This window comes from Alosa alosa, chromosome 3, assembly GCF_017589495.1.
Source record: "Alosa alosa isolate M-15738 ecotype Scorff River chromosome 3, AALO_Geno_1.1, whole genome shotgun sequence".
In the NCBI taxonomy this organism is placed as follows: Eukaryota; Metazoa; Chordata; class Actinopteri; order Clupeiformes; family Clupeidae; genus Alosa; species Alosa alosa.
Window position 1 is genome coordinate 25,721,298 of NC_063191.1, and position 26,172 is coordinate 25,747,469.

General features: G+C 39.4%; 2 protein-coding genes across 7 annotated transcripts in view; one reads left to right on the plus strand and one right to left on the minus strand.

The window, feature by feature from the left end:
• LOC125292710 (gamma-crystallin M2-like) overlaps positions 1-26,172 on the plus strand; it is a 238,608-nt gene that overhangs the window by 110,642 nt on the left and 101,794 nt on the right. For all 6 annotated transcript variants that reach the window (XM_048240143.1, XM_048240141.1, XM_048240142.1 and 3 more), the window contains one exon: positions 18,193-18,257. In XM_048240143.1, the coding sequence (XP_048096100.1) occupies positions 18,252-18,257 (6 nt within the window). In that variant the 5' untranslated portion in view covers positions 18,193-18,251. The remainder of the gene's footprint in view (positions 1-18,192; positions 18,258-26,172) is intronic.
• Positions 8,595-9,413, minus strand: LOC125292707 (gamma-crystallin M3-like). The gene is made up of 3 exons (XM_048240136.1): positions 9,369-9,413; positions 9,044-9,286; positions 8,595-8,918 (listed from the first exon to the last, which is right to left on the minus strand). The coding sequence occupies exons 1-3, from the start codon at positions 9,381-9,383 to the stop codon at positions 8,649-8,651; spliced, it is 528 nt and encodes a 175-aa protein (XP_048096093.1). The 5' UTR covers positions 9,384-9,413; the 3' UTR covers positions 8,595-8,648.

Genomic DNA, 26,172 nt, shown 5'->3' on the forward strand with positions numbered 1-26,172 from the left:
TAACTAGAAGCTAGACGGTTGCCGTTGTTAACGTTTTAACGTTATGTCCTAACAACGCTCGTTAACTTTAAACCTGTCGATTGTATCATCATAACTGTAGAGTTGTATTTCTTTTTAACGTTAACCATTAGATATTGGATATTAGCCTAATTAAATTGTCTCTGCGTAATTCACTAAAACAGGTTAGTGACTCTAGTCTAAAGTTATTGGTGTCTGTTAGCAGTAAGCTCCCAGCTCTAGCATAGGCTACCATGGCCGTATAACTGTGTTTACCTAAACCTTTGATGTTAACGCTTTGCGAGTTGCAAAGCCAGTTGGTGTGGAATATTTTATATGTTGTGGTCTCTACATTGTTGCATGAATGTTCTTTACCATGTGAACTCAGCATTTCTATCATCATTCACCAGCACTTTGTTGAAGGCAAACCAACCCAAGACCACCCTGACCCTCTATCAGCATCACCTGTTGATCGTCCATCATCTGTAAGGCACCCACCAAAGCTGCGAAAAGAGCCACAGCCGCCCAGGAAGAGTGCCACTGCTGAAACCATGAGGTAAGGATGTCTTTCAGCTTAAATGAAATTAAGAATGGACATGCAATGACAGATGATGTCTTTATTAAAGATACTGTGGTACAAATCTCAGTCACATACTGTTAATAGTAACATTTATGGATGCAACTCCATAGCGTCATCATGGAGCATCAGGGCCCTACTCCACACACCCTGGACCCTGCTGCACTCACTCAGGGGCCTACTCCACACACCCTGGACCCTACTCCACACACCCTGGACCTTGCTGCACTCACTCAGGACCTTACTCCACACACCTAGGCTAGGACGATGATGGTATGCCATCTTGTTTTGTCTACTCTCTACAGCAAAAGGCCTTGAAATGCTCCACATAGAACTTTCCTAAGTTTGTAATTAGATGTAGCATAGTCTCTCTGTCTGGATATATGCGCTCAACAAAGGTGTAAATTATTATGCTGGTGTAAATTATGAAGTCACAGTAGGGGGCACCGGTTATCATAATCTGTCTTTGCACTTGGTAAAAATAATTGTGTGACCTCTTTAGTGAAATCTGGTCTTCACCCTCATCAATTTCCAAACAGAAAAGTTTAACCTTTTCTATTGCTTCTCTGACGGTGAAATCTCTAGCAGCATAGGGGCATTTCATTTCAATTAGTCCACTCTGCCCATCCTTGCATACAACTCCATCTGGAGATGCTCCTAGGAATGGGCAGAGTGGATTCACAACCAATCCAATTGAATGCAAGTGGCATCCTCTCTTTTTCATGTAGATTGTTTTTGCTACCTTTTCGTTGACCTGGCCGTATGATGTAGGTTTTGATTTGAAATTTGAGTTTTTGAAGGTGTTTCGCAGAAAACTTTCATTACAATCTTTTTTTCCTGTTCATAATTGTTCCAAAATTAGATGCTGTTATTCATTTTTGTCTTTCTTTGTGCCAAATATTACATTCATTTTGTAATCTAGTGTTGCTTTCCAGTTGATTGGCCTCAGCCTTAGTTATGGCGGTCCAGTCATTGCTGTATTTACTCAGCTCCTCCTTCATGATGCTGTCAATGTGTTCCTCTGTTGGATAATCAAAATTCCCACAGGTCTCTGCATCTAAAGGCTGATGTATTGCTTCAATAAGTGGTCCCTGAAAATGGAAATAATTGGTCTGTTGTCTTAACTTACATTTAGATTTCACCATATCATTTCAGGATCTGGACTGTTGGACATGCTGGCGTTGGCTGCTGAAAATGATACACTAAAGATGCAGGTGGCCAAATTGATAATTGAAAATGAGGCACTTCTGCATGAACGAGCAACACAAACGAACAAGGAAGAAGAACAAAGAGAAGATTTTGTTCCTTCCTGTCGTTCCTACAACATGGCAAGGACAGTTTTGTGTATTACACTGGATTTACAGGCGAACAATTTGAAGTTCTTTATGACTTCCTAATCCCTGTCAGGGCTCGTGTGTTACCCTTTACTATGACCCGAAATGTAGGTTCTCAGAATAGGATGTCAATGGAAGATCAGCTTCTTTTGGTTTTGATCAAATAAGACAGAGTTTTGATTTCATGCACATAGGCAACTTATTTAAAATTTCACACCAAGACGCAAGTTCTCTTTTTAACAATTGGATAAACTATATGTTTTTTAGATGCTCCTCAATCAACATGTGGCCACATCGTGATACAATTATTGAAATGATGCCAGAAAATTTGAAAAAGAATTCCCAAATACTTTACTCATACTTGATGCAACCGAGATTAAAATTCAGCGCCCCAGCTCCATGACTCGTCAGAGTCAGTGTTACAGTGATTACAAGTCTTGCAACACACTAAAAGGACTGGTTGGGATAGAACCAAGGGGTGGAGTCATCTTTGCTTGATGCTTTTACAGGAGGAATATCAGACAAAGATCTCACTTTCGTCAAAGTGGGCTTCTACAAACATTAAAAGATTTGATCACAGAGGGGAAGATTAATGTAGGGGATGGTCTCATAGCTGACAAAGGGTTTAGGATAGAGGAGGAAGTGGGGGAACTTGGGCTTCACCTGAATATCCCCCCCTTTGCAAGTAGTACTGGTCAGATGACCAACGCAGAAATTAAAGTCACAGAGAAAATTGCTCGCCACCGTGTTCACGTAGAAAGAGCTATAGCGCGAATTAAATCTTTCAAAATTTTAAGCAACAGAATTGGCCTTTCATTGTTTGGATGTGTAAACCAAATATGGTTTGTATGTTGCTTTTTAACTAATTTCTTCAACTTCTTAATTAAATAAAAGTGTATACAGGGGGTGCTGTGGTCCAGTGCCTCATGGACTTTACTTACATGGTAAGATAAAGGTGAACCAACAGGTGCTGGTCCAAATGGTGTCACAACTAACTTTGTAGTGGCTGTGTTGTCTTCCACCAGATAAGATATCGAGCTAGTCTTTACAATACATTTATGTCTTCACTCTCAACAGTAATTTTTCTGAAAATAGATAAGAACTTAAATTACACCTTTTGTACATATATTGACTTATTGCTTATTAACGCAAATCTTAAAATATGTAAAGCTGCTACCAACTCAATCTATATATTTATTTATATTATCTGTGTGTTTTTGAATGGTCCTTGGTCTGTCATTAAAATTATACTCTTCAACAACATGTGGCTCTGTTTTCTGTTCTTTATAGTAATGTCATGTCACAAACCTAATTTAAACATGGCATGCCACCTCTGCATTAATGTTGCGCTTATTGTGTTCATTGATAATACCTGTTGTCTACAAACTTGGCCATAACAGGGCGCCTTTTCCTTTGAAGATTAAAAGGTTTTGAAATAACCATTTGTGAGACGGGTTCTAGTAATATTTTTTCTCCACGTGGCTTGTCCCATTGCTGGGGCATACTTGTCGAAGACAGTAAGGTAGGGACATCTTTTATGCCACTTATCTTCCACGTTTCAAGTAGATATATCACGGCAATGACATGAGAGCAACTGCCATCACCACTGAAACAAAATCATTATGCATTAACGGTCATTATGCGTAACGTAGCCTGCGGTAGACCTACTTATGACTCAGGAAGTCAGCACACGCCAACAGTTAGTTTAGGCTAATATAAAACGTAGGCATATGTCCTAGTTACCCTTGTTGACACTTGCAGTGCGAATCCACCAGTCTCCTCTCTTTAAAATCGATCTCGAAATTGACAATATGACGAGCGTCAGATTTCCGTTGGCTGGGATAAACTTCTACCCGAACGCTGATTGTGCCTATAACGTTAATGTTATGTACCCAAAATAAATGTATAAGGTTATGCTACAATCATGACATACACTACAATTTTTCTGACACTTTAGATTGTTTATATTTCAATACAAATACATGATCTGACAATGTAAACAAATATGCAGCTAGGCTAGCCATTAAGTTAGCAGATACAAGACCCTAACGTCAATAAAGATATTACCTGTACTGTTTTTGTAAATTTTAACGCTATGTATATATGACCTAGATATGAATCCGTACGCCTTTTGTTTTTTCTTTAAAGGAGATTTCCGGTGTGATATTGACCTAAAGTGTATTGAAACATGATACCGAGTGTGAACGTATGTCTCATAGCCCATCTCGGCTTGTCCCCTGCACTCCAAAATCTGGCGCTAGTTAGCCGATGCTACCAACAGCTTTAACGATAAGTCGAGCGACGAGTAAGAATGAACAGGTATGATAAGGGATCAGATTCCAAAAATAATTCAGTGGAAATGCATGGATTCCAGTTGCTGCTACTGGAAGAAACTGGAATCCATGCATTTCCACTGAATTATTTTTGGAATCTGATCCCTTTATCATACCTGTTCATTCTTACTTGTTGCCTCTCGACTTATCGTGACTAAATTCAAGATGGCTGCAAACGCTAAACTTCGTTGAAGATACTGTCTGTATAAATCGTCTTGTAAGTAAACTACCAGTGCTTTTTCAAAGTTCTCAATGTCTCGTTTTAAATGTCAGGGCTAGTGTTAATTTTGTCACCTATTTTTTAATTTAGTCTTAGTCTTAGTCTTGTGACGAAATGTCCTTTTTTAGTCTTTGTCATATTTAGTCATTCAAATATCATTTTTTTGTTAGTCAAGTTTTAGTTGACTAAAAGTCTAAATCATTTTAGTCTAGTTTTAGTCAAAAGAAAACTAAAAGTATCTTAGTCTTAGTCAGTTTTAGTCAACACATTTTAGTCTTTTTTTTTTATAACAAATTATTTCTGATTACCATTTGAGTCAAATAGTGTTTCACACATCTCAATTTTCCAACAATATTGTGTGTCCACAGGGCTACTCGTCTGTTATAATTACTCATTCTGATTTTTTTGTCAGTCAGTATGTTTACATGCACAGGTAAGTCGAGCTACAGTTATAGCTCGGCTGGGATTTGACCATAGACAGTAAAAGATTTGACTGGACCACTGTCATATTTGTAGACCAGTGTTTCTCAAAGTGTGGTCGGGGATCACTGGTGGTCCATAAGGTATCCCAAGTAGTCCATGAGCAGGCGTGGTAAAATATAATATAGAGGAGTTGTTTGCAATATTGAATTAACTTGTGCGTAAAAAACAGTTCTGCAACTAAGATATGCCAGTTTAAATCATACAGTATGAATCCACACAATAAGCAAAGTAAAAAGACAATAAGCAAGGTGGTTCAGTAGGCCTATTGTGTAGACTAATTATAGGCTACTGTTGAAGTAGGTCTAATCTTTTTTTTTTTTTTTAGATAGGGTTAGTTAAGTGGTCCTGAAACTGAAAAGGTTTGAGAAACACTGTCATAGGCCAAAGTATTAATGTTTTACTCCGGCCAAGCTAGATGGCTTATATATGCTCAAACACAACACATTCCCCCAAACAGACTCTCCATCTTAGCCATAGCTAACTTGCTAGCTTAACTTTCCATATTAGCTTACTTGCTAGCAAACTTTGCATCATCAGTCTAACTAGTTAAATAGTTAACATTACACAATGAACATTTTCGTATGGACATTCTGGGGATGTTAATTTGTATGAGAGAAGCTTCAACTTCTGGGTATGTAGCATTGTGGCATAAAGCTTAGGTAATTAGCTTGCTAACTCTGGCAGAAATCTCCAGTGTTCTTGTTCCATGTAGTTTCGCGGTTGCAGCAACAGCACATAGACTAGCCTACAGGAAAGCTGCGTATGAACTCATTCGAATATTTTGAAAACGTAACAGCTAGATATTCTGTTTTCTCATTTTGTAGACTAAAAATGAAGAGAGATTTTATCTTAGTTTTTATTTCATGCAAAACATTTTAGTCTCTTTTTTTTCGTCAACAATAATGCATCTTAAGATAGTCTTAGTCAGTGTTTCAGGACATTACTGCCGTCTCGTCATCGTTTCATCTTAGTCATGAAAAAAAAGGTTGTTGACGAACATATTTCCTCTCGTCTCGTCTGACGAAATTAACACTAGTCAGGGCCCTCGGAAGTCTACCAATGAAGTGTGGAGATACATTGAGCCTCGTAAATGGGTGTAAAACAGTGATTTATTTGCATGGCTAGCCCGATGCCGAAGGACCACTATTGAAAAAGCTGTTGGTAGCATCGGCTAACTAGCGCCAGATTTTGGAGTGTAGGGGACAAGCCGAGATGGGCTATGAGACATGCGTTCACACTCGGTATCATGTTTCAATACACTTTAGGTCAATATCACACCGGAATTCTCCTTTAAGGATATACTAGATTCAAGATAAGATAAACTAAAGTCATCGGGTATATCGCTTAACTTTCCATACTCCATCGTTACTTTTGGCGTCTATGGTTACAAGCCAGCTGATGCCTCACAGATGTCGGACTTGACAGCAGAACCCTCAGGGGGGCGTGATTAGATCGCTTCTGGCGAATCGGCCGAATACCCAACCAAAGTCAAAACGGCAAAAAACATCACCAAAAGAACTGCCTTTGTGAGTAACAAGTAGGTTTTTTTGACAAGTGTTTATGTCCCATTGATGCAGGCTCTTAGCAAGCCCAGTAGCCTGAATGCCCACCCACAGAGCAGCCTTTGAGCTTGTAACTGGGGTTATCAAGCAGGCACCTTCCTTCATCTGTGTTTCATTGAATTAGGCCCATGCCTCCAGAAGGCTCAAGGCTCTGCTGTCCTGAATCCAAACCCCTCCACACTCATGATGGGTTAAGACATGTCACAACCAAAGACACCATTGCCATTGGCTTGCCTTTCACTAATCTCAGACAACTCCTTCACAGCTCCTTTCAGTGACCAGCGAACCTCTAGCACCTATCACCACTGGTCTTGTGTGTGCTTGCCAGTTTTGTTACTTTGCTTCTGCTACTAGTTATGCATACTTTAACTTCTTCCTTTCAAAGGCTTCCTCCATCGCAGGGAATTGTTGGCTCGATAAAGAAGGCAATGCACTCACACTTAGAGTACACTATGTTTCGTCTCAAAGCAGTCACAGCAAGACACCGTGGATCTTGCAGTTGCCTTCTGATATTCACCGGAAATTCTTTGAACTTTTCCATGCACAATGCATTTTGCACATCATAATGCCTCAGTCAATGGCAACCCATTACATACTACATTGACCAGGCTGAGAAGCATGTTTAGTGGCATATTCCTGTCTCTGTCAAGCTCAACTGAAAGACTGAGGACATTTTTTGTTCCATGGGCTATTTAGCCATTCAACCCGACACAGAGGTGGTGGGGTGAAATTGGCTATTGGGCCCTCTCTGCAACTGGCAACATTAGCCTCAATGCACAATTTGTTTTGGTCTTTGTGTATTTTATACTTTCTTTTTTAATATTTGTTTATATAATTATCAACAAATTGTATAGTTTAGTCTTTTTCTGGTGCTGTCTGCAAGTTTACAATACATTACATTACATTTGGCTGACACATTTTTAACCAAAGCGACTAACAACATTGTAAACAGTTTAAGTTTGAAAGCAATTCTCTCAACTATTTTAAGGACAATTTAAAAAACGACTATGACGACTACACATTGCAAAATCTTTAACAATTAAAGGACCAGTATGTAGGAAATAACGGAAAATAAATTGCAACCATTCCAAAAATTATCACCATATGTCATCAGAGAGTAAGGAAACACGATTAATTGAAGTAATGGCTTATTTGACAACATTACTATAACCCGTAAAACCCTGTAAAACCCGTGAAAAAAAAGAGTTACGGGGATCTCTTGGAATTTTTGTTTATGTTTTGAACGATTAATTTTAGAATAGTGTATTAATAATGGGCTGGCGCGTCCTCCTATTTGGTTGCCAAATTAGCAAAGGCCAACTGTCAACAGCTGTCAGTTGTAGTCATGAACGAGTAGCCTACGAGAGGCAGGCAAATTTTCAAAATTAAAACAAGAAACAAATTAAGTGGACATCAGAGGAGCTTCCTGAGATGGTGAATATCAAGTCTGACGCAGAGCTGGCCATATTTCTCCACGACAGGTAGCCTAGGTTAAACATCATCTGCATCGCTAACTTCAGCTAAATATGTTACGTTGGTTAGAGAGGTATTTTTTGTTTTCACTGTTTCCGTAATGTGTAGCTGGGTCATGGTTGGAGAAACGTTAAAGCAGCTGCAGGTCAATTAACGTTAGCCAAGTCTGCATTACATCTGGCAACCTAGAAGAGGCTCGCGTCTGGTAGTCTTGAGAATGTTCACCAATGTTTTGATTTTGGCCTACAGAACGTTGAGTAACAATCCTACAAATCGTTCCTTTAAAGATATCAGTTCAGAAGTTTAGAATAGCCATTCATACTGCAAGTACCTAGTGACAAGAGATCATGTGATGTTGATGTAATTCATCAAAATACCTACTGGTGATGTAAAATGTTGTGTTCCAAAGTACAAATTTCTACTTTTGAGGCGATGAGTGAGAGGTAATGAGTGAATCGCTTTATAGGTGAACGGGGCTTTACGCTTGCTTGGCTTGGCTGGATTCTTGGAAATACCACTGCTTTTTCTGCTTCTCCCAGATGGATGAAAATTATTTTCTTTTTATAATCCATTCAAACATCATGGAGACAAAAAAACTGTACTTCAAATAAGCAATTTATCTTCAAATTATTTTAATTAACATTCTCAAATATTACAGGCAGTTGCTTTTTAATAGCATGAATCCATGATACGCTTCATGCTCATACATCTGAATCCCATGTCCCTGAAGCTTCTGTACTCGCCAGGCCTCATGTACATCATTCTGCCTCTGAAGTGGGGCTGCTCATACATAAGCCAATGGCCATCCATAACATTGCAGGACATGCAGTCAGACATACGGTAGCGGTCCATGATGGAGTCACAGTCATCCATCAGCTCGTTCATCATGCCTCCGAAGTTCTCCCTCTCGTAGATCCTCATTCTGTAAGATCCTCTGTGCTGTATTAGAGAGGGATAATATGGGAAAAACATTATGTCCATGGGAAAATATGTTACAAAGTTTGTTCAACAAAGCAGTATCAGTGATCATTAATAGCAAATTAATTGCAAGTAGTGGCTATTACCATGGGGATGTTGCGGCAAGATCTGATGCAGTCGCTCATGCTCATCATACGCATGTAGTCAGCATACTCGCCCCTCCTCATGAAATACTGGTTACCCATGAAGTTGGGACGGTCATAGATCATGAAGCAGCCACTCTCCACCCTGCAGGAGTGGCAGCGGCTGAGGTAGGAAGACATGTCAGGGCAGTCACTCATGCACTCATAAGAGCGCCCCTGGAAGTTCCTCTCCTCATAAAAGATGATCTAAAAGAGAAAATTGTCCAGGTCAGTAGCTTTCCAATATAGCGAATTAATTAACATACATGATGTGTTTCAGATCACTTACTTTTCCCATGGTCATGGTTAGGAGTTAGTTGGTGGTAGTCCTGTACTGACCAGCAATGGTTAACCCTACTTATATACCTGACTAAAGCTCAAAGACTGTGTGCCCCCCTTTGTGTGTAAAAGCCTGACCCAGCACACACTATTGAAGCCTTTAGTGTGTAAACTGCTTTCAGTCTGTTTCCATGTGACAAAATGCTTACTTTTTAGGCTCTTTAGGTGGGTATTCTACCTGACACTTGGTATGTGTTGGCAACTGTAGTGGTCACCCTATGTTTTGGGATGTAGGCACACTGGACGTCTGTGGTGAAGGTGGGGGATAAAAAAACGCAGAAATGTTGTACAAAAATAATATAGATTTATTTACCCGTTAACATTCAGAAGATCACAAAAAAAGCATAAACAAAATAAATCACCAAATTCAAAATAAGTTTTTGCAAAATAGCCATTCAGTATAACGCAGGTATATTGTATAATTATTGTATGACCACCCAGATTTTGCCGCTAGACACCAAGTTTGTAGTTGTCTTCAACAGTAAAGGTCTTCACAAGTTAACAGAGATGGCCAGCATGGAGGAACAGGTGGGTGAACTAGTTTTTACCAAGAACATATGAAGGGTTCAGATGCAAAAGCCTCTAAATGCCACCTACGTCAAAAATGAGATAAAGATGGAGAGTGGATGCTCTCCACACATAGTATACGTTAATCAAATAATTTTACTTCAAAACCCACTAAATACCACTATCTTCCTGGTCTGAAATATCGATTTATAGGCAAAAACCTATAGGAGCCTGAATTTAAATGCTCATTTAAAAGAAAAGTGGTCAGACGGATTTGGAGGGTTTTGCATCTGAACTCTTCATATATAAACTAGGGGTGTGCATACAAATTATTCAAATAATATTGTGTGCTTAGCAACGAGTCTCCTTAGACTCAATTTGGTAGTCTGCCTTTTATTTCCTGTTTATTTCTCTGCATTGTGTAGGCTACCTTCACAAAATACATTAACTTACCTTATTATACGGCTCTTCACAATGCAGGTAGAACACTCCATTGACTTGAATGGGATTTCCCAAAGTTCTACCCATCATTATTTTCGTCTAAGGACCTCTAAATAATGACCGCTGTCAATGGCAACGGATTTTCATTCAAAAGTGAAGACAGACACTAAAATTGGCCACACCTGAATCCCACTACTCTTGAATAGGGGTAATCCATCAATGTTGCTTTGTAGTTTTAATGTACAGCCATTTGCAAATGCCTGGTGTAGTTTCTTCTTAAAGGAGGTGAAGATGCCAAGATAATAATAAAGTCCTTCCCATTTGTTTTCTCAATGGTGTAAGTGATCTTAGTCTTAAGGAGGGTTCATGCATCCTTAGTAGTTGGGTATCGTTTGGGTTTTATTTGATACCGGTGCTAAATCGATACTTTTAAAACTTTGTTTTTAAAATGTTTTAAATTAAAATGGTCTAAAGCATGAATTGCTTTTTTTTATTGATAAGACAAATTTGAACATTAAATTGAACTGTTCAATTTACTATCAATATATCTCATTGCTCCTACGAATAATACATTTAAATGTTAAAACAGCTTGCCATGCATGCACACACAATGGTAAGCTCTGCTTTCAAGTTTACCCCGTGTAGGCGGTTTGCCATAAGGTATGTTAAAACCGCTTGCCATAGAACTGCCAGGTCATGGACAACGGCATTTGCAAGCAAGCTAATCTAACAGGGACTCTACTTTCCAGTTAATTCAGTGTGTTCCCAAATGCTTCAAGAAATTTCATGTCATAACCCATAACAAAATAGTTTTGAACATGTTAGGCTACATGTCGGTGTTTAAGTGTTTAGATTCCCAGCGCTAGTAGGCATTTTAACAGCAACTATGGCTAGGCGCTAACACCAGTCAGCTGAGTTTAATTAGTGATAACATATGGAGATGGTTTCGTAGCCTCTTTGACAGCTCAGTGACATCAGGTATGTAACCTACATATTTATGTTTTTGCCAGCTAACTTTTAACATGATCTTCATGTTCAGTTTGATGCTATATGGGCCTCATGTACATGAAAGATTAAGATCATGCCATTATGTTGTTTAGAACACGCGTGAAATAAAGTTTTCACCTTACAACTTTGCTGATGACATTTAAAATAAATGGCAGTTAGCGCATTAGCAAGGATATTGTGTAACATATAGGCTACTGTTGATGTTGTTTTATAGCTTTTTGCTTGTGTGTAGTTAGGCCCACTGCTAGATTGACAGGAGTCATGATATCGCTTTTAAAGTAAGCTACTTGGGCTCACGCAAGCTGTCAAACATTGTCCACTCGCCTATGTGGTGCACCCCTGTGGTTCATCCAGTGTTTATGTTAGCTAACTGTATCTGGATGTGATCTGGATGTGTTGCTATCAGAGCAAGACCTTAGAGATGGCGCATGACATGCAGTGATGCCTCGTATTAAAAAAAAAAAAAAAAAAAAAAAAGAAGCTATTTAAGCACCGAAATGAGGCACCGAAATCCACATTGCAGTGTTTCCCCTACAATGTATTCATCAGCGGCGCAGCGCCGCTGCTGGAATTCAAGCGCCACTGCAAAGAGTTGCCTAATTAAAAAAAAATAGACGCAAGTGAACTTCAGGAACAGCTGCCATTCGTTCAGGTTTCATGTCAACAAATAATAGTAGGCTAACGTTGAAGGCGCAGTCAGGGATTCCACAGGAGATCACACTTGTTTGTGTTTATGTTTAAGTTTATTAGCAGACACAATTGTGTGCAAAAAAACGTAGCCTACATTATGTTAACCAAGGAACCAAATTAAACACGCCAGCGAGATAGCTCGCCCCTACCTTCAGTAGCCTATTCCCAGATAAATCCACGCATTGTTTCGTTTTTGTTCGTGATACAGGCAATGCTTTCAAGCCCTGTGTTGCTAACATACCTAGGCTGTGAAACTAAGGTCTAGCTAGCTAGCCTATTGGCGGGTTTAATTGAATTTGAGTAATAGGATAAGCAAGCATTTACATCTGAGATAGTTTGTAATTCCTGTAGAGCTCATCAAAATTATAGATATGATACAAGACACTTATCTGCTATAATCCAAGTGAGTTTTCTTCGAATTTTTGACCATTTATTTTACCAAATGACATGGGAAACATAATTAATTTCATCCACATATTCTTATGCACCATGCACAACAGCACTACTAAGTTAGCTTAAAACCATGAGAATCAAGCCAGCGTCACGGGCCGTCACGGCATTAAAGTGACAGGCACTCAATTCGACTTGCACAGCACCAATACAGTGTAATGGCATGAAAGAGAAGTCTATATAGTTTATAGTGCTGTGCAAAAGTTAAGACACCCATGCTGAAATTGACTAAAGGGAGGAATAAAAACATATTTTGCCTTTTGTCTTAATGCCTTAATAAAAAAAAATAGGACATCAATTATTTTTAATGCATCATGTATCGTAAATAAATACATTATATATAAATGTCTTAACTTATGCACAGCACTGTATATTCTAAATAGTAATAGTTTGTACAGTGGCCTACAGTGTACAGTTGTACAGTGGCTAATACTAATAATGTAAATGAAAAAGGTGAAAGAAAAACATGAATAATCCTGTTCAAGTACTGCAATAATCATGCTTGTGTTGATGGTTATGTCATAATTTGTAACTCAATCTGTCCATTTCTTTCACAAAATCCACCAGAAGTCACAATTTAAGGAGTCATTTTTTATAATGTTTCTCTTTTTTTTTTTTTTTTGGGGGCTTCCTACGATCAACAGCACCGCTGCTGGAAAAAATTCTAGGGGAAACACTGCATTGTTATTCGATGCAGTTACTACCGTTTGCGTCGGCACCGGTGTCATATTAGAACCGTGTTTCGGTGCCCAACCCTAATCCTTATGGAGATGATGATGATGATGATGAAACCTCAACAGGCCGAGAAGAGCTGTGAGAGCCACTAGGGAAGCTCCAAATGTTAATGCCCAGTTACTGAGACTGTCACCTAGGTCACATGACTGATCCACTATCTCATCTGAATCTTGGTCTGAGTCAGTCTCTTCCTCAGGCAGATCCATCCTAAAGGACTGCTCCTCAAAATGTGATGTATCCACAACAATGTCTTCTAACAGCCTTCTCCTCTCTCTCCTCTATGTCACTGTCTATTCTCCAAAACTGTCTCACCTAGTCTTTCCCTACATCCAGTCTGTCCTTCCACTACACTTTCCGCACTACAACACTGGGAAGCAAAGCTTTCTCTATGCATATCCCTAATAAGTCGTCTCTCAACATCTCTGTGTGCTCTCCATTTGATGGCGGCCCCAAAGAGGAGTGTTCCCCTTGAATCCATCCCTCGCACACTGTTAAATTTGCAGGAAAATAAAAGGAGCAATAATAGACCGATCGCAAAACCGCCCAGCTCCACACAGGCAGACATTCTCTGTCAACTTCAGCTGACTGCTCCATAGAAATGCATTGGGAGCCGTGGTTTTTGTTCGGTCTTATGGGATTTTATAGTGATGTGAGTTGCAAAGGACGGCCAAACGACATGTGTGGGATTAATGCAACAGCAATACACAGAATAATCAGAATAAGATTAGATAAGTTTTCTGTAATTATGTTAAAGGAACCGTATGTAAGAAATGTATTTCAATTAATCATAAAATGGCCCTGATATGTCACTAGCAGTGTTGGGAACGTTACTTTAAAAAAAGTAATTAGTTATAGTTACTCACTTGTTCCAAAAAGTAATTGAGTTAGTAACTGAATTACTCCATGATAAGAGTAACTCGTTACCAGGGAAAGTAACTATTTGCGTTACTGTTAAAAAAAAAAGTTGTCAAAGAATTTGGATTTTTTGAGCAGTTTTGAGCAGCCAGTTGAAATGAGTAGAACAGACGGGTATTTGTAGGCTACATAACTTTCTATATTTATTAGATAGATACTTTAATGATCCCCAAGGGGAAATTCAAGATATTGCACATCGACAGACCTACGGTTGACTTCAGCCTGTGTCATAGGTTTTTGTTGTGAGGCAGAAAGATCTAGCTTTTCCTGCTTGGAGGACTTTGCTCCGAGTCCTTCTTTGCTAGTGGATGGTGAGCTATCATCTGTGGTGGAGGTATCGGTGTTTTTGGCCACTAGCTTTAGATGCGTGTGTGAGATGCTTTATTAAATTAGAGTTGCTTACAACGGATGTCGACCAAGTCTTTGCTCCTGGACATCATGTACACATTACATGCATGTTTTTGCCTTTGACCACAATGAATTTGAAGTAGTGCTTATATCTCCACCTTGAAAATGCCAACTTTTCATCGGATTGCTCCAGACCTCTGCTGTTTCGTCGAATCTCTATTTAACTGTTGCGGGTGTGTGTGTGTCGCGTGTGCTGGCAAGTGCAGGGCTCTCAAGTGTCACGCATTGAGCCTGACAGTCACTCATTTCAGTCTTTTGTCACGCTCTCCCGCCACACATTGTATTTCTCACGCAGAAAAACTATTTATATATTTAATATGCTGCGGCAGCGCCCAAAATGTCTCTGGCCGCGCCGCTCTCACTATGGAACCGGCAGGAATCAAGCGCGTCTCCCCTGGAGTTGAGCCTGCCACTTATCAGCCAATCAAAAATAATGAGAGGGGCTACACAATAGCAAACCAGAAAATAACTGTATTGTATCTGGGTAAGATTTAACGCAACAACCAATGAAAAACGCGTATCCTGGAATTGTTGAACGTGAACATGTTACCTACTTCTTCCAAGTTTCGTTCACCTTGGAGCTTCGAGCATCAGTTCATGGTTTCAGCACAGAGTAAGTCATCTTTTAATGTTACAACAAATCCACAACTTGTTTGACACAAACAATGACAACGTGACTGCTGCTATAGAGAATGTTTCACAGATAATTAGCATCAGTTGTTCATGACTGTCTGTAACTTAGCCAACAGTTTCACAGCCTGTTCATTGACAACACTTGCTCAGAACAAGTAGCCTATGCCTAGTCATACTTTCGTTCACACGATGACTGACATATTGTCACATTCTAAACATCTCTCTCTCCAAATAGGCTTAATCATTTTATTAGCACTAAACAAATTAAAGTGTATTGCATAGCCTATTGTTATAGGTCACTTTTAAAATCACGTCATATTATATAATTATATCCTGGCCATGGATGCATTAATCATTGCATCTGTATTCAAAAATGTCGGGTAAAAAGCAATTAAGCATCCTCTCATTCACCCTGAGAGGAAAGCCCCCTAAAAGGTCCAGGTTAGTGGATGCTCAGAGGTGGTGAAAAGGCCCATTATTGAATTGTCAGTGCCATGTGTCAAATAATTTCTTTTGCAAATCTGAGCAATTATAAATGATACTTTTGCCCCATTTTGACTTAGGAGGGCATTGCTCCTACATACTTTAGCCAATAATCAAACGTCTGCTCTCTTTTGGAAAGCTGAGACACTGTTGGGAAACAGTTAGAATAACTGTGTGATGTACTGTCACAAAGGCTAGATTATTGTTTTATTTTATATATTATTATATATTATATATTTATTCTACCGGATAACAAGCATTTTTGAACTGACCACATTTCAGCCCTCTAGGTCTTGACTTGATATGACTTGAGTCCTAGCATTAGGTCTTGTCATGCTGTGTGCAAAAGTAGATCAATATAGAATGACAACATGAGTACTTTAGACCATTATTTGCCAAGACCTATGCTCATGCATTTGGTAAAATGCCCTATGAAAACTCCCCATAGGACTTTGGGTTATCCACAATGCATACTGGCAATCAAATGCTCACTGCATATGAACCCCACATAAGCATAATCTTGGCCTCAAATGAAAGGTAATACTCTGAAGTTTCATGCTTGCATTTGGATTGTAGGCTACTTCAGGTTCTGATATGACTACACTAAATATGGAATAATTACAAAAAATACAAGTCTTTACAATTTCTATTTCAATTCAATTGGTGTGTATAAGACGGGCTATATTTCTGCACAACTTATATTGGATCAACTGGTAACTGACCTGGGGCTGGTGTATGCTAGCTGGTGATGCTAGAAGGCGCGGCGTGTAAATCCTCACACCCCTAACCTTAAGAACGCTTCTAACCGCTGAGTTGGAAGCCTGGGCTTTAGCTCAGTGGTTAGAGCTCGACTCCCATGCCAGTGTGTGTTGACGTGGGGGGGTGATTGTCGACGGGGAATGTCACTCTTGCCTGTCCTCAAAACTTGAGAGCCCTGCAAGTGTGTAAAAACACTGGCTCTGATTGGCTTCCATGAAACATGACTCTGCCTTAGCCAATCATAATCGCTTACGTCGCTATTAACCCTCCTCCTCACTAGCTGTGAGCCAGGGGTGCGTTCAGATTACACAGTTTATTCAATCAATGCATAGTAACGCACCGCATTTAACGTCCAGTAGCGTTAACGGCGTTATAACGACAGGGAAAGTAATTAGTTAGATTACCCCGTTACTGAAAAAATAACGTTGTTACCTAACGCTGTTCTTTTAAACGGCGTTATTCCAAACACTGGTCACTAGACATTAAGAAATCATGTTAATTTCAAATACTTATATCACTGACAACAGTAGTCCAGCCAGGATATTGTCATTTAAAAAGTGAAGTTGCAGCCCTCAACTGTTGTTGTGTTTTTTCATGTCATGTTGTGTTTTGGCCTGATGCGCCACCCTCCACCTATCTACTTATCACAAAGTCAGTATCGGCATCTGGGTTGGCAACCTTGAGTCAGGGGGAGGGGGAGGGGATACACCGCACTATATTATTCCACTGTTTGGTTGAATTTCCCATTGTCCTACGTAATTTAGAACAACCACTAACCGTATGTTATTTGCACACCTATGAAGTAGATCCATTTTTTTGGCCGTATCACACTTGTATATTAATTCGCCAAACTCGTTTAAGTTTAAATGAACTGTCACGTTGCATCCGAGCTGTAAAATGCAGACGTTCAGAACATGGCAACATTGTAGCATATGACGGAGGTGGCTTTTAGCTAGATGGATGACAGCAGGCTAAGTAAAATAGCGATGTTTCAAAGCCAAAGTTCATCAGAATCTTGGGATACGCCCGCTTGACAACGGGAGAGATAGAACTAACGACTGGCCTTTGGCCGTAGCAACCATCCATTTAGAACTAGTAACGGCAGTTTGTCCTGCAAGTTGAGAAATTAGTTGATATGTGTCAGGAGAAAGTAGTTCTACAAACAAGACAGTTTTAACATTTAAATTAAAACATTTAAATTGTAACAGGAAATGAGCACAACGCAAGTGGCATCAGTGGAATAAGTGGGATAATGGACTCAAATTACGTAAGGGATAATGGATGACACGGTGGTCTGTTCACAGAAATTAATGCACGGTCGAGGTTGTGAAACGGAGGGCCGTTTAAACCTCGTACATGTAAGTGCATTAATTTCTGTTTTGCAGTTTAAGCTGTTCGTACTGTCTATGTTGTATTGCTTTACCAAACAATCAGTGAATGACCGAAACAAAGAGTTGCAGGAGTAAGGATATGGAGAGGACTTGTGTGCTTGTTTGGAAGAGTTTTTTTGTGATACATCTGTGATACATCTTTTGTGATACATCTAGTTTTGTTATAGTGATGCTCAGATTGTGTTTCTCAGCATTAATTACACTGGGAGTTGAAGGGCAAATGTAGATTTTTGCATAGTGTAAAAAATATACCAAAAATATGTTGACTTTTTTTTTATTACAGCATACATCAATATATTATATTTTGTTAACATAAATGTTGTGTTTAACTAAGCTTATTCATTTCCCCGACAGAACCAGCAGAGGATGGCAAAGGGAACAATAAAGGATAGAAGAGGATAGACCCGTCAGAGATGCAGGTAGAAATACATCACAGAGGCATATGTGTTGGACTGACGTATAGCGTTTTCCCTGTGACTTTAAAAGCATCTTTTTTTTTACATTCTGATCTCTATTGGATCACATACACACAGTGGATGTATGTTGCTGTTACAACTTGGAAATCAATAAGGCATAATTATCCTTGTGTTGGATATCAAGATTTTGGTTAATTAAAAGATACTTGAGACGACTTTACAGAAAAATAGAAGGCACTGTCATTCACATTTATTTTAAGTATGATACTTCTGGGTCAACACCTGAGTACAAGAATGCAATATGCCAATTCACGGTTGTCAGTCCTGATATCTCCAGTGAAATTAAGAATAATCACTTGATTGGAACAGATCAAGAAGACCTTATGTAACAGTTAAAAAAAAGACATCAAGTAGAAGTTTTAACTATCAATGCTTCTTTTTCCGGAGGGAACTTTTTGTCAGTATGTCATGAATGTACAGTATGAAGAATCAAGGATATCTGCAATGTCACACACATAACAGAAAAATGTCAGGATCCAAAACAATCTCAGTCCCTTCCTTTTGGCCTTGCTATAAAATGGCTTCTCCAAAACACATGAACAAACACTGCCTGACAGCTGCAGGAGAGGAGACATTAGAGAGGAGCAGAGGTGGAAAAAGTATGAAAATATTGTACTCAAGTAAAAGTACCAATACTTTGATGAAATATTACTCAAGTACAAGTTAAAATACCGATCTGAAAATGTACTCATGTAAAAGTAAAAAGTAGTTCATTTAAAATGTACTTCAAGTAAAGGTTCCTTTTTTTTGGGGGGGGGGGGGTACCAGAACAACCAGTTTTACCAGAGACTTTCTAATGAGGAGATACAGCACTCAAAAAATCCTCCATAGTAATGCATGGGGTTAGTTTGTAACATTGTCTACACATATCACAACCCTTCCGCGGCAAAACATCAACATGTGAATTAATTGAGCCAATCATGTGGTGTGTTGTGAATACATTGAGCCAATCATGTGGTGTGCTGTAAAGACATTGTGCCAATCATCTATTGTGATCTCGCCGCTGGAGCAAGATTGGTGTCGTGAAGCCTTACGCACACTCATTTCTGCCAAAATAGATGCCCGATAAGCGCCCAAAAAGCATTGCAATGTGGCTGCCGAGTTGCAGCAACTCGAGCTAGGTAAAACCGATTGTTTCCGTTTTGTTCATACCGACAGTACTCAGTGACGTTGAGAAATGGAATGTGAAAAATCACCGGAGTTCTCCTTTAAGTTTGAGCAGTAGTTGATTTTCAAAGTTAGTTGCACTCATCCTTGGTCACTTTGCAGTGAACAGTAATCCAGCACAACTGAAAAGCCCCTCACAGGCAGCTGAGGCAGGCAGGCCAATGTTGAGTTGGAGAGAGTTTTTTTATATTTAGAAACAAGCAGAAGGTTCAGCAGATTAAAGGGCGTCAAACTGGGGGGGGGAAGTGGGAAGTATAGGGCCCCAATGGAGAAGAGGGCCCTTGAAAAGTGGAATACGGGGGGCACAACATTTTCACCAGGCATTAGTAATAACTCGGGTAATCCACACATAAAAAATCCAAACAACTCCATAAGTAGAGTCATGTGTAATGAAGTGAAATTGGTATTAAACACGCTAAGAAAAAGCACTAAGGAAAGGGAAGGAATGAGCTGGAATCTGTTAGTAGTTAGAGAGTAGTTATCCTTTCTATCTGTGCAAATTAATATAAGCTTGGTTAGTAGCCTACATATTGATGGGCTATAAAAAGGTTTTTCATTACCAAGGTGTCACACAAGAAACGTTTAATGATGGATAAAAGCAAAAAGTTCTCCCAAGACCTTTGCAACCTTATTGTTGCAAAACATATCAATGAAACTGGTTACAGATGCATTTCAAAACTTCAGAATCTTCCAGTAAGCAGCATGGGAGCCATTATCTGCAAGTGGAAGGAACATCACTGCATCATCAACCGGCCATGCACAGGATCTCCTCGCAATATTTCTGACAAGGGAGTCATAAGGATAGTCAATTCCAAGGGCCAAGGACCACTCTGAGAAATCTCCAAAAAGACTTGAAGACAGCCAATTCAATTAAATTCAATGAAACAGTTCTGGAAGTAACTAAAGATCAAGATTCACAAGAGGGCCCCCTGGAATCTGTTTAGAACAATGGGCCAAAATCATACCTGATACTGCGACTAATATGTTTTGTCATACAGGAAATGTCTTGAAGCTGTCATTACAAACAAAGGCTTTTCCACAAAGTATTGAAGAAATTTCAGTAGGCACGTTCAATACTTTTTTCCTGTGTCATTCCACTTTATTACACATAACTCTTATGTTTGGATTTTTTATATGTGTGTTAATATAATGTGTGGTGAAAATTTCAAATAGACTCACTGGAAGTTTAGGCTAACTAGGCTACTGAAAAAAAAAGTTAAGCGTTCAATACGTATTTCCACCATATATTTATTTTACCTGAATATTTTAACTTCCAAATTAAATGTCAAAAATGAATGTCAGACGAAAATGAAAGTTTGACTGACTGGATTTTGTATACAAAACATAGTGAACACTGTCTAAGGTCACTCTCACTCTCCCTTGCTAAAGAGCTATGGTTTAGTCCGCCTGCACGATAGGCCTAGTCTATCTTTTGTTTATTTAGTTGAGCATGCTAGTAGTGGACCGCTAATTGTTGTGCTGCTGGTACAATGTCTTTCTCCAAGAAAGCCAAGTCAAGTTACCAAAAGCAAAGGCCGAAGCAGGAAAAAGAGAGACATCAGAATAAACTTCTTTCCAAAGAAAGGTGAGCACAAAGGTCAAAACACGAAATCCCATGGTGTTTGCTTGAATATCTCCACAATCATTAGTGCTAAAACGAACTGAGACAACCCATTGAAATAGCGGAAAATACACTTTCATAGTTTAGGATCCAGCTCCATCTCCACCACTTTCAGAAACACCGCATGGCGCCAGCTTGATTCATGTCCTGTTGTAGGCTACATGCTGATCATTATTACTAGGCTAGTGGTTTAGGGCGTGATTTTTTTTTTCTTTCCCCTCTCCCTTCCTGTTTTCCTTAGTCTTAACTTGTTTTTTAAGTAATGGATGGGATTTTTGATGTAGCGAAGTACAATACTTCACTCAAAATGTAATCAAGTACAATTTAAAATACCAATTTTATAAACTACTTAAAAAATACAAAATACACAAAACTACTCAATGTAGTAACATGAGTAGCTAAATGTATTTCGTTACTTTTCCACCTCTGGAGTGTTGCGGAGAGCATTGCTGCCAATCTTTGTCACTAGCCTACATATCCAAGTAACTCAGGTCACATTCATGTCTCAGTCTCATAACTATGAAAACAAACATGCTTTATTAGCAGTGTATGACTCATAGAATGACTCATGCTACAGCAGATCATATAAATTAACTTAAGTGGAAATCTTTTCAACCTACCCCGAAAATGTACATAACAGACTGGAAAGAATATAATGAACGTTAGTTCCTAAGTCTGTAGGGTAGGGTCTTGTGCTTAGAATGGTGAACAATGTATAGCAAGTGGAATCACATATTACTCTGCTACTGTACATTTATAAAACATCCAGTTCAGAGTCATTGTAGTAAATATAGAAAGACTCATAACATGAGCTACCCTTAAATAAGGGGTGGCACGGTTCAAGAAAAAAAATCCGAATCCGAACCAGGTTTTTTACCTTTCATCACGTGAAAGTGGAGGTGTGGAGTGCTGCGGATCACGTGTAGAAATGGCAAGTGGGAGCGATAAAGAAGGCAGCCCAGAGTTAGAGGATGCACCAGCGTCACATAAGTCTGGTGTGTGCGAACATTTTGGATTTATAAAACGGTAGATAGAACTGCGACTGTGGGCAAGCATTGTGCAACACGTAGCCTATTAATTTGCTGCGACCTCGAGGCACTTCAGAAGCTTAGGCTCAATGAGTTAATGAACATAAAAATGAAAGAAAATGACAAGGAGTTAAAATAACAGAGGAAAAAAAATTGGGGGAAGGGTGAAGGGGTCAGGGACTGTTAAAAGCTAGGGAGAAGAGGTTTTAGGTTGGATTTAAAGCTACTGATAGTGGGGCAGGATTTAACATCATAAGGAAGGCTATTCCAGAGCTGGGGAGCATAGACAGAGAAAGCTCTTGTCACCTTTAGATTTAAGGAAAGCAGAAGGAGCACAAAGAAGACACTGGGAAGATGATCGATGAAGTCTAGGACAGTAAGGATTTAAAAGAGCACAGAGATATTGGGGTGCTAAGCCATTTAAAGCTTTGTAGACAAAAAGCAGATTTTTAAAATTAATTCTGTGTTTCACAGGAAGTCAGTGCAGTTTAGTTTTATGGATGATAACCAGTTCAAACTTTCGTTTGAGAACAAGAATACATTATTCAGAGTAGTTTTTCTGCATTAACAATGAAATGGCTTATAGCAAGGGGCATGGATTGACGTCAAAACAAATCTCTATTTACCACTGACAAGGCTCAAAATAGCATTAGATTTCGGTGGTAGTGTGGGGAGGGTCCCTTAAGACAAATCAAAGTATTGTAGGAGAGGGTCTCTACAGACAAAAATGTATTAGTGTACAGGGAAGTCAGTATATTAGCGTAATGCATTTTCTGGTCACCACAATCTTGACTTGTTGCCATTAGGCTTATTCGATTTCAATGTACATTAGGCCAATGTTTCCCCTAAATGCATTCAGCATTTTTTTAGTTTGTATCAATCAATACTACATCAGTAGTGGGTAGGATAGTCATTTCAATGTGAGATTGCGTGTACATATTTTCGGCAAAAAATATGGTTATGAAGACCAGACTTAGAATGGGTTCAACCAATCAGAAACAAAGAGCAATCAGTAAGCATTAGATTTTTTTATTCATGGTTACTATTATGACCGCCGCTAGTGCTAGCACAGTATGATCATATAGATTTTGTCATACACACAGGTACACACACACATACGCACAGGTACACACACACATACACACAGGTACACACACGCACATAAAACAGAGGTACACACACATACACACAGGTACACACACGCATACACACAGGTACACACACGCACATGGGCGGATTACGAATTTTCAGGCCCCTGGGCCCAGATGTATTAGGGCCCCCCACTAATTGTCGCATATGTGGGAGGGGGGGTTTGGGGGTCCTCCCCCAGAATTTCTTTTTATTTGTTTGATGTGATTTCCTGTATTCTGGTTCATTTTGGGGATGGCCAATGCTAAATTCAATCACATTCATAGCCTATATCCTGATTTGTTGATATTGAGGCAATGATTCCATGCAATGGCTTGGGCTTCAGGGCCCCCTGACCCCTTGGGCCCCTGGGCCTGGGCCCGGTAGGCCCGTGCAGTAATCCATCCCTGCACACGCATACACACAGGTACACACACTCACACTCACACATACACACAGGTACACACACACACACAACACAGGTATACACACAGGTTTACACACACACACACTGGCATACTATGATACAAATCTAGACATACTACAAAGTAGTATGTAATATAATATAATTATGTGTACAATGCATATACAGATGTACATTTAGGTGTCACCAAAGAATACTTTATCCATTATTGCAGACTTGTCTTAGTCTGGGCAGCCGTGGCCTACTGGTTTGCGCTTCGGACTTGTAACCGGAGGGTTGCCAGTTCAAACCCCGACTAGTAGGGACGGCTGAAGTGCCCTTGAGCAAGGCACCTAACCCCTCACTGCTCCCCGAGCGCCGCTGTAGCAGACAGCTCACTGCGTCGGGATTAGTGTGTGCTTCACCTCACTGTGTGCTTACTGTGTGTAAGTGTGTTCACTAATTCACGGAATGGGATAAATGCAGAGACCAAATTTCCCTCACAGGATCAAAAGAGTATATTCTGTATACTTATTCTTACTTATACTAGTCAGTTTGTTTCTGACCTTGTAGAGAATATGACTATGAGTTTCAACGATCATTTCAACAACCAAGAGTAATATAAGAGTTGCGGTTTACAATGGAGTAGGGGATGTTGAGAGAGAAGTTGAGAAGTGTGATTTTATTTTCTTCAGATATTAAATGCAGCACCACAAGGCTGTCATATTATGTACTGCTACATGGTACATCTAGTTTTAAAATCAATGAACTGTAAATTTAGAATATTCACTAAAAATGTAAATTTTACTTGGTGTGGTGCCACACACATATGTTTTTTTAACCCCATGTTCAACACATCTGTGTACGTGTGACGCAGATTAGGTTTATTGTTAAAAGGATCCCCATTAGCTGTCACCAAAAAAGGGACAAGCTAGTCTTCCTGGGGTCCGCAACAAGAAAGGATCAACTACTGTAACACTGACAATTCAAAAGCAGTAAAACATTGTAGACATAATTATAGACACCATCAAGAAATATTCAAAATAAATTACAGTATTTCATTCATTATTACATTCATACAGTAAATCCAACCAATGTCTAATCCCTACTCACAAATTTAGATAATGTATTCTCAGATGGTATTTAAAAGATGCTTTGCCATTAATTTTACGTATGTTCAGTGGACAATTATTCCAATGATTGATAGCACTATAAATAACTGTTTTCTTTAAAGCATTTGATTTTGGTCGTGGTAACATCAACTGGCCATCATCAGCGGATGAGAATGAGCTTGATCACATCTAACAATTTGGTCGTATAAGAAAACGGGTTGAGAAGAAAAGACAATGTTTCTGAAAAATTTAGTTGTGTTGAAATCCAGCCTATTCTCTACCATTAACCAAGAGAGTCGACGGTGTTGAAATCCAGCCTATTCTCTACCATTAACCAAGAGAGTCGACGGGTGTTGAAATCCAGCCTATTCTCTACCATTAACCAAGAGAGTCGACGGTGTTGAAATCCAGCCTATTCTCAACCATTAACCAAGAGAGTCGACGGTGTTGAAATCCAGCCTATTCTCTACCATTAACCAAGAGAGTCGACGGTGTTGAAATCCAGCCTATTCTCAACCATTAACCAAGAGAGTCGACGGTGCATACTACTTATGTTCGTTCTTATGGGACAATGCAATACTAACCTGGCCGCTCTGTTCTGTGCAGTTTGTAATTTCTTTAGTTGACCTTTGGATGCAGATGACCATACAGGTGCACAATAATCCAGGTGACTTAAAATTAAAGATTTTAGCCACCTGTCCCACAATGTGTGTACATACTCATACTCATCTTTGGTGTGGTTGACAGTTTATGACTCGATCCCAAGATAATTGATTTGGTTTTTGAGATGTTCAGTGCCAACTTATTTCGCTTTATCCAATCAAAAACCATATTTAACTCATCTGATAAAACATAGGTGTGCATTAGGTTGACAATGACACATGAAAGGGCAAAGTCAGTTTTGTGAAAATACAATTAACTGTGCAGGAATTTAGGTCCTTTGGGCTACTTGCAGGAAAGGCTCTGTACACTCATTTGTTTTCCGGTGAAGCATTAACTGTGTTGTAACGGCATCTTCTGTTATATTTTGCTCCTTATATCTTCACTCCGACACTGAATATCTTGTTTGCCCATTACGTAATACAATTTTAACACACACATAAATCCTTCTTTATCATAACGTGCTGATTCACTAGGTGCAATACCCAACCAGGTCCGTGTCTGGCACTAATTTCAATAGCAGGTTCAACAGCAGGTTCAAACACACCTGGCTCCACCAAAAAAGTGAGCGTATTAGAGCCTTTCGTGCCCATTGTAGACCATTGTGTGTTTCTACAAGGGGGGCCTCTCTGAAATACTAAACCATGTAATCTTGTCCGCTCATGCGAGGGGGAACCTTAGTACAAAAAGTGATTGATTGGTCCTTGATGGAGAGGAAATGTACTCTGAGGTGGCAAGA